Raw genomic sequence first — 8,763 nt, 5'->3', positions numbered from 1 at the left:
CTGACCAGGCAGCTCCCTTAGCTTATAGGGAACCTGGCCACTCTGGGCAGAGGAGACCAATTTGTTACACATTTAACTAAACCAGTGTCACTGTATCCCACACAGTTGAGCAAAGCTCAGCCAATGTATTAAAGAGTCTGGAATCCCTAGATGAGCCGCCTCAGACAGAAACATTCTTTTACTCAAGTTTTCCAGTCCCTCCTGCCTTCCCCACCGAGGCACTCTTCCAGCTATTCCCGGGCCCGCCCACACGCCCATCTACTGACAGCAAGGCAGCTGTGAGAAAGGCCTCTCTTCTATTTTGAAAAGCTGTTCCTAGGACTACATTTCTGACACTGCTAGTGGCTCTGGCATTGCCACCTCCTCTGGATAGAGTTCCTGCTGGCCAGAATAGGGACAATCACCTCAGCAGCCTTTATGCGGCTTTGCTTTGAGAATGCATTTCTTAGCACGGAATGTGTTAGGGCTTGGGGGAACATCCACAAGGCGTCTCTAGCTTAGCAATGAAATATGCAAAACAAGACAAAGGAAAACCATCTAGTATCCCGTGGGTTTGTAGAATGGCAGCTGATGTTTATTTTTTTTTTTTTTTTTTGGCTTAGTCTTTAAAACCAATTGTGTAGTAGTGGTAAGAGGGTGTGGCTTGAAAAAGAATAATGTGAATAGAAAATACCAGAAAATATCTCAGTCATTATGTAGAAAGGAAGGAGGAACTGCCTCTCCCATCTTCTTACAGTTCCCCAGGGTGGGATCCAGTGCCACAGGGGCGGGGCGGTTTTCCCAGTGTTTGGGATCTGTGGGCCGTGGGAAGGCAAGGCCAGCCTGCAGAGCCCAACCTGCTGACCACAGTTTTCCTAATTCCTCTCATACAACCGCCCATAGAGAGCTGCCGTCACCAGGCCGGAGGACAGTCCCCTCTTCCTCAAGAAATAGTGGTCGCTCTCCCACCCGAGCTGGTCAGGGGTGTCTAGGGTCATCCCCGAGGTGAGAAATAAAGGGAAGACATACAAGGTGCTGAAGTTCCCCCACAGATGAAAGTCAAACAAGCCCTCGGCCTCCGAGATCTCCTGCCCGCAGGTTTCAAAGCCAGCGCCCCCGCACTTGACCAGGGCACAGGCTTGAACGTAGTAGGTACCGTGCACTGTGTGGAGTCCGTCAAAGACACCCAGGGCATATAGCTCTTTGGACAGGGCGGGCCTCTCGAAAAGTAAGTGGCAACAGAGACTGTTGGAGCACACCTGGAGGTGGCCTTCCTTTCCCCAGACGGGGACCAGGGTGAAATTGTCATACATCATCTCCGAGTGGAAGGTAGGTGGTGCGTTCAGGTTCCACTTGGCAGCCTCGTCGCAGCGCACTTCCTGGGCATCCTTCTCACAGTACGGATCCCCAGACAAGACTTTTAAGAACTTCCTATGGGACGGATCCATTTCACTAGTTGTATTCTCTGTCCCAACGAGGCCCTGTGGGTTTGTGGCTACCCGGGCAATTATAAGGTGACCTTCGGGGTCGTCCATGTTATGGTACCAAAAGGACTTCAGAGGGGTGTGTATGCCACTGCCCGTCATCCCCAGAGTCGGGTGGTGGATGTTAGCTGCCAGAACGGTGACGCCGAAGGCGGTGGCGAATGCTTTCTGGATTTCAATGGCTGCCAAGAGCGGCAGCTGGTTCATCCAGGCCGTAGGGTACGCAATGTGCTTTACCTCAAAGTCTCTGAGGAGCCGGACCGCGGGGTCAAAGAACAGGATATCAAAGCAAGTGAACATACCGAACTTGCCCGCGAACGGCGTATCAAAGGTGGTGAGGTCCACGTCAGCAGGGCTATCGAAGGCTTCCTCAAAGTACAGGTTGTGCTTACGGTAGCGGCCGACGAGGGTTCCGTTGTCACTGAACGCGACGTTTGTGTTAAACTGGTATCTCCCGTCCTGCGGGCACCCAGGGTCGCTGCCGAGGCAAGGCTGTTTTGTCCCAAGATTGGCCACCAAGAACATCTTTCCCTTGATGGCCATGCAACTCAGGCGCTGGAGGACCTGGGGTGGGCAATGCATACAAGAGATGAGTTTAAATCCTGCCTTTTGTGGGGAGCATTTTTGATAAAAATTTTCGATAAAAAAAAAAGCCCCGCACTGTGTCTATAATATATAAGCAGCTGTCACAAGTCAGTGAGGAAAAGCTTCGAGAACATACAAAGGATCTATCTGCACAGGTGGCTCACAGGACAAATATAAGAAGCACCGGGACCCCTGCTTAGACTCAAGAGTGACGACTGGACGGAAATCAGAGTGAGATGTTTGTCACCTCTGTCAGAACCGCCGAGGCTCCAGGGAGGGGTCCACCTTGTGTTGACCCAAGGGTAGAAAAACAGGCTCATAAACTAGTGCTGGAGATATAGAATGCACGATGAACACCTTTAATCTCTAAATTTAGCATTTAAAAATATACTGTGTGTAATTTGGAAAATTCCGTTGCCAAGGGTTTTACGGGAAAACTTGAAATAGTGAGAGTTAAAAAGAAGGTAGCATATCTCCTATAAGACAGGATGCTGGCAAGGGTTAGGTTAAAAAAAGAAGAAGAAGAAAAGGAAAGGAAAGAAAAGAAAAAGAAAAGGAAAGAAAAGACACAGCACAGCATTGCTGGAAGGCTCTGGCGTGGGATGAAGCCAGGCAGTGTGAACTTTTTTTTTTTTAACGACTTGTTTACTATATTTCGATTCGTGTGGCTCCTGTGTAACTCATCAATGAAAGATCTGCGTAATGTCCCTTATCAGCACGGGGCCTGGGGAGTTTGGGTTTGGTGGTTTGGCTCCCAGAGCCTCCTTCAAACCTCAGGCAGCACGTGCGGTGGCTCTGGGCCACGGACCTGGTTTCCGCTCAGTCTGCTGGACTCCTCACCTACCTCCGTGTCATTGAAGCGAAAGGGCTCCAGACACGGGTTCCAACTGACCAGCCTGGGAGATGGCATCAAGTCCAAGAATGGGTAAATGGATGTTCTTGTGAAGTTGAATCCGTGGATACCGTCTTCTGGGAACACTATAATGTGCGCACCCTGGAAGCAAAAAGAGGGTGGCATGAGGTGAGGGGAGCGCGTGTCCTTCACGGCCAAACATCAGCAAGCTGACTGACCAGGGCTTTAAAGATGGTGGCTTGACTCAGCTCAGATAGAAAGGCTTGTTCTCAGGTCATCAGCTGACTGCCCAAGTGCAGGACAATGGCCCCACGTTTCCGTGTCCTCTAGGAAGACCCATGAGCACGCGTGCTTGAATGGAGGAATGGGCTGCATTGCTGAAGGCCCGCCCACAGGGCTCACTGAGTGAACAGTTCTCTCTCTCTCTCTCTCTCTCTCTCTCTCTCTCTCTCTCCCTCCCTCCCTCCCTCCCTCCTTCTCTCTCTCTCTCTCTCTCTCTCTCTCTCTCTCTCTCTCTCTCTCTCTCTCTCTCTCTCTCTCTCTCTCTCTGGTTTACAGTGGAAGCTGAGCCAATTGTGAAGCACGTAAAACACTGGGCCTATTCACAGATGGGACGTCTTCAGTCCAGCGGATTTCATCCGCTCCCCCACATCTAAGTCAGTTGGGAAACTTCAGGGGGAAACACCGATGTGGGCCCCATCCATAAAACGGCTGACTGGAATGTGGGTGAGTCCTGGCTGCACTTTTTGTTTAGAGAGGATTCCGCTGAGCAGTCCCAGTAGTGACTCTGGGGGCCATGGATGAGTACCAAGTGTGCTGAACTAAGGGAGTCCCTTTAGGGGCTCTGGCTGTGCTATAGGTTTCTCCCCACACTGGGCTCCCTGCGCCATCTACAGCAACCTAGGGAGAGAGAGGCAAACAGGACTGCCCTCAGCTCTCCCTTTGCACCCCACTCTGCTGGGGCTCTCCAGTTCTGGGAATTAAAATGCCAAGCCTAGAACATTGACCCAATGCAGAGGGCGCAGGCATCGGGCAATAACGCCTACTCCCTCAGTGCAACGCGACATTATTTAGGGTTTCCCCCTTCTGGTTATCAAGCTCCAAACTCTCCACCCTGCCCCCTTTGCGTGCACGCATGCGCGCGCTCACACCGCCTAATACAAAGGTGCTTTTGTTAGCATTTTGCTTGTTCTTTTCCCTCTGTGTATCTGGGTACACGCGAGACGATGTGTTGTGTGGCGTGTGTCTTTCCTATAGAGAACGATCAGAGATACCATCTGTCATGGCCACCCCGTATGTAAGACACCACCGTTCCTCCTCTACTGATCAAGTGAATCCAACCTCTGTGATAAAAAAGATGCAGCAGGTTAGCCCTTCCTGATTAGCAGGCTCCCTTCAGTTGGGCGACCTGACTGTGTACAGAATGGGCCTCTGTTGGATTGTTACTTAGAAGAGCACTGTGGGAGGCGGAGGCGGAGGGCCCTGAGCTCAAAGCCCGGCTAGCTAACAGATGACACTGTGTTTCAAAACCAAATCCAAAACAAAGGTCTTCACACTGAAAGCTACATCTGTGCCTAGCATCGAATTCCCCCAAAGCCAATGCTGGGCCGACAGGCAACGGTTCAATCCCTCGAATTCCCACCACTGTCTAACGCGTTAAATAAAAATGTTCATTCTGTATTTGCCTGAGTCACACCTTTGACTTCTTGAAAATTATATTTGGAGAGAGCTTTCCCTCTATTCGGGAAGGTAAAAGCCTTGAAGGGCATCTGATGGAGCCTCTTCACTTACATCCACACACTGCACTCTATTACCTCAGCCGTGGCCTGGCAGGAGATCAGAAACTCCTGAAGAACGAAGGCCACCAACCCTGGGAAGGGGCCGTCTGATTCATCTCCCCTCAGTGCCATGGGAACAGTACCTCATTTGGTGTGTGAAGAGCTCCTGCCCTAGGTGAGTCTGATATGAGACCCTGTGCCCACAGACACAGCCGAGGTGCTGAGGCACCTGACAGCACAGAAGCACCCCTGTGAGCAGCTGGCATGACTCACGGAAGCGTCTATGCAAGCTCTAAGCAGGGGACTCGGTGAGTCACGGTGGACAGATGGAGAAGCCAGAAGAGGTGACGCTGAGGGTTCTGAGGTGGCACTGTGCCACTGACACCGGCACCACAGGACCTGCCCTTGTCTGGGTCAGTGCTGGTAGGGGACCCGAAGGTGCAGCTGGGATTTATTTTACGCAGACTTCAGCAGGGACATAAATGGGACAAGTATCAAATGTATGAATGCTGCCAGCGAAGATCCCTGAATAGCCCATCAGGCTCAGGTGAGAAGGCTTGCGCAGGTTGTCTGCTGACTGACTGCCCAAGTGCAGAAGGACAGCACGTGGCTCTGTGTGTAAAGGAACAGGAGTCATAAGTGCCTTGGAAATGTGGTGTGATGTCACTGTCAGAAGTGTCCTGGGAAGGACATCTGAAATAAGAGAAGCTGAGAGAAGCTTGCCCCCCACCCTGGTCACACAGCATCGGAATTGTGGACCACAGTTCTAAGCAGGAAGCCTGGAGAGCCTGAAGAGGCCTGGAAGCTGAGGCTTTTTTTTGGGGGGGGGGGAGAGGGGGGCAACGACGCTTTCACCCGGTGCCCAAAAGAGGGAACTCAGCTACTTTTCTGAGCTCAAGGTCAGAACTATGAAAAGAAAAGAAAAGAAAAGAAAAGAAAAGAAAAGAAAAGAAAAGAAAAGAGAAGAAACCTTCCCACAGTTACACAATGAAACACGTGGACCTGGGAAAACTGAAGGTGTTCCAAGAGAGGAGCGCCATCCATCAGGAGTGCTGGACCATACACAATGACTAACTCAGGATTTTAAAAACGCACCAAGACGAGGTAGCTGTGTGGTTTCAGGTCATGCGTTGAGGGGGTGGGGGTAATGGGACCGACTGGCATGGCCAGGTCTATGCCAGCAGCTGAGAAGTTTGGCTCGCTGGCCATTCAGCCCAGTAGGCCTTCTGCAAGCAGCAGGCTTAGTGGGGCCCCGCCCACAGGGAGGAAGCCCAGACTCCCCTGGTCCCAGGCTTCCCAACCCCACAGCTTCTTATGAGAGCAGCACTTCCTGCCCTGTCCCAGGGGAGCCTATACTCCACCCCACCCTTCCTGGCTGGCAGAAGAGGAAAGACAGTCGAGCAGGAAGCTCTTAGGAAGGTGTGGGCCTGGGGTCCTATTCTGTCTGGACTAAGGGCTCCCCATCTGGATGAAGTGCAGACAGACATGTGCAGACAGACAGCCTTTGTTTTGTGGGCTCTCTCAAGTTCCCATAAGCTTTGAATGCCTTTTCAGTACATGGAGTTCCCTGTGCTCAAGGGCTTTCAAGGTTGTTTGTTTGTCTTTCTGAATATCGGAACCCCCCACACACAACCCCCCCAGGGATGGGCTTTGAAAATACCCACTGCATCCATTCTGGATCAGTTGGCTACAGCCCCAGCCCCGCACCTCAGCTCTTGTTTATAATTTGCTGTTGATACCCAGGAAAAGGCACATGAATCAGTGAACTAGGCACTGACTGCTTCTCCAACATGGACCAAACACTCCGCGGGGACACCTTGCTTCACATGCCAGTTCCGGCTCTGGGGGCCAGGGGCGGGGCCTGATTTAACCAGCTGCCACGTATGGCTGGTCCACCGACTAACTTTTGAGTAGCAAGATGTCAGCCAGCCATCTGCAAGCTGACCCGATTTCTCAGGAGGATCTTGGGAGCCTGGGGTTTTTTTTCCTCACTCAGAGCTGCTGGCTCTGCGAGCCCTGAGCCCGGCTCAGGACCAGAAAGCTGCTCTTGCCTTCTGGGCTGCAGCCATCACTTGCTGTTCATAGACGTCGAGGTTCTGCTTCATGAGCTCCAGGGCCTGCTGGCGGCTGCTGAGCTCCAGGGGGTTTGGGCTCAGGACCGATCGGTGTTCGTACACGGCAGCCACGTAGTACTCAGCCTCGCCGTGCTCCAGGGAGGCTGAGCAGACGCCCAACGCAAGCGCAGAACAGCCGAGGAGGAAGACGAGCGCATGCGCAGTGCGGGCTCCAGACATAATGCAGACCGTAAATCTGAAATGAACCGGCAAAGAGAGAAGAGCTGAATAAGGAAGGTTGCCAAGGACAGCCTTTCGCAGCTGTGATTTATTAATCCTGGCAATTACACTCGCCCGCAGCGATGCTGGGGCTCAAAGAGTTTGTTTCATGTCCCTAATAAAAGCCCGTGTGTTTCTCTCCAAACACGTAGCGCTGCGTTTCAAACGGCTCGCTGTGTTAATAGACTGGCTTCAGAACATTTCCAAAACAGACTCGGTGTTTGCCTCAGTGTTCTAACGCGGCATGCAGGAAGCCTGCAGTGCGTCACTGCCTTGCTAGTCAGGCACCTACCCTGCGCCGCAGGAACTGGGCTGAAATTTGGACACAATTCTGCGATATATTTGATGATGCTTTGCTCGAGTCTTCTTACATACATAGCATTGCAGGTCAGCCCTCTAGGACAGCCGCGATGGTCCTGAGGCTCCCGAACGCAGGGCAGCTTCCTAGCCGATATTCTTCAGTTTTTATTTGGGGCGGTTTGGAATTCTAGCATCTGCTGTGTCACCCACAGGGCAGCCATAAAGAAGTCTCCCTGTCAGAGTCCCGCACACGGCTTTCACTGTTTTCTGCTTTGTCTGCTACTCCGAATCACTTGCTTAAGGACGTACCGCTTTGGAAAGAAAATCCTTCTCATAGTGGTAACATGGGATTTTCTAGAAAATAAATCGGAATTTTCGTAGTGAGTAGACTCTACTTAGCATGAGAAAGTAGACACAAGTAAGTTACATTTCTGTATCCCCCTCCATCCCCAGACACAAGTAAGTTATATTTCTGTATCCCCTCTCCTTCCACCCGAGAAATAGAAACATTTACGACAAACAACTGTGTGTGTTACTGACTGAGGTCACATCTATGCACCACCATGCCTGCAGGGCTAGGATCTGAAAGCCACCCGGGCCTCCTGACTAAAGCCCCTCCCCTGGCACAGAAATTGATCAGGCAGTGGACCGCAGCCAGGCAGCTGCCCCGTGGAGACAGACGGGCTGACAAGCGCCCAGGAATCTCGGTTCAATACCAAGGTAACTGATAAACCAAGGAATCCCATTGCTGTTCTTTTTTTTTTAATTTATTTATTTTATGTATATAGGTACACTGTAGCTGTCCTCAGACACACCAGAAGAGGCCATCAGATCTCATTACAGATGGTTGTGAGCCACCATGTGGTTGCTGGGATTTGAACTCAGGACCTCTGGAAGAGCAGTCAGTGCTCTTAACCGCTGAGCCATCTCTCCAGCCCCCCATTGCTGTTCTTTAAGGAGAAAATAGCGCCGCCCTGGCCCAAAATAACATCTGTCCAAACTTCAACCCAAGACGCCTATGTTTGCAATTCCCAAACAAACTCCACAGGCAACTGGGAGTTCTGTGTATTTAGCTAAAAAAGTTCCAGAATCAACCCGTAATTATTTCAGCAACAGAATAGACCTAGAGATCCTCATTCAGAACCCTTCAACAGCAAACGCTCCTCGGGAGGAGCCTTCTCCCTCCCACCCCTCATCGCACACTGCTTCTTGTCTCCCTCGGGGATAAATGTACCCATACAAAGACCAGGGCTTGCTGCCACTCATCTGGACCCTGTAAGCAATGTTCCGTGGTAAGAACAAGGGGCCTTTGAGCAAGCAGTCATGAGTTTTGGAATGTTAACAAAAGTATAATTGATAAGCTTTCTTATTGGAACTTTGTCTCTAAAGACACCAAGGAATAATTTTAAGCGACTCAAAAAAAAAAAAAAAACCAAAAAAAAAAAAAAACC

The 8,763-nt window shown here is 51.1% G+C and overlaps 1 protein-coding gene across 20 annotated transcripts in view; it reads right to left on the bottom strand.

Moving 5' to 3' along the window:
• Positions 1–552: 552 nt before the first annotated feature.
• Positions 553–8,763, bottom strand: part of Btd (biotinidase) — a 31,264-nt gene continuing 23,053 nt past the window's right edge. For 7 of the 20 annotated variants that reach the window (XM_063275348.1, XM_006252609.5, XM_063275350.1 and 4 more), the window contains 4 exons: positions 7,622–7,666; positions 6,731–6,989; positions 2,893–3,042; positions 553–2,027 (listed from right to left, as the gene is read on the bottom strand). In XM_063275348.1, the coding sequence (XP_063131418.1) occupies positions 855–2,027; positions 2,893–3,042; positions 6,731–6,989; positions 7,622–7,647 (1,608 nt within the window). In that variant the 5' untranslated portion in view covers positions 7,648–7,666 and the 3' untranslated portion in view covers positions 553–854. Of the gene's footprint in view, positions 2,028–2,892; positions 3,043–4,822; positions 6,990–7,304; positions 7,667–8,763 lie in introns of those variants that run through there. The other 13 variants (XM_006252612.3, XM_039094454.2, XM_006252614.3 and 10 more) reach the window with 5 other exon arrangements.

The sequence above is a fragment of the Rattus norvegicus genome, chromosome 16, assembly GCF_036323735.1.
Source record: "Rattus norvegicus strain BN/NHsdMcwi chromosome 16, GRCr8, whole genome shotgun sequence".
NCBI lineage: Eukaryota > Metazoa > Chordata > Mammalia > Rodentia > Muridae > Rattus > Rattus norvegicus.
Note: the sequence above shows the minus strand (reverse complement) of the source record. Positions and strands in the feature narration are given on the sequence as shown.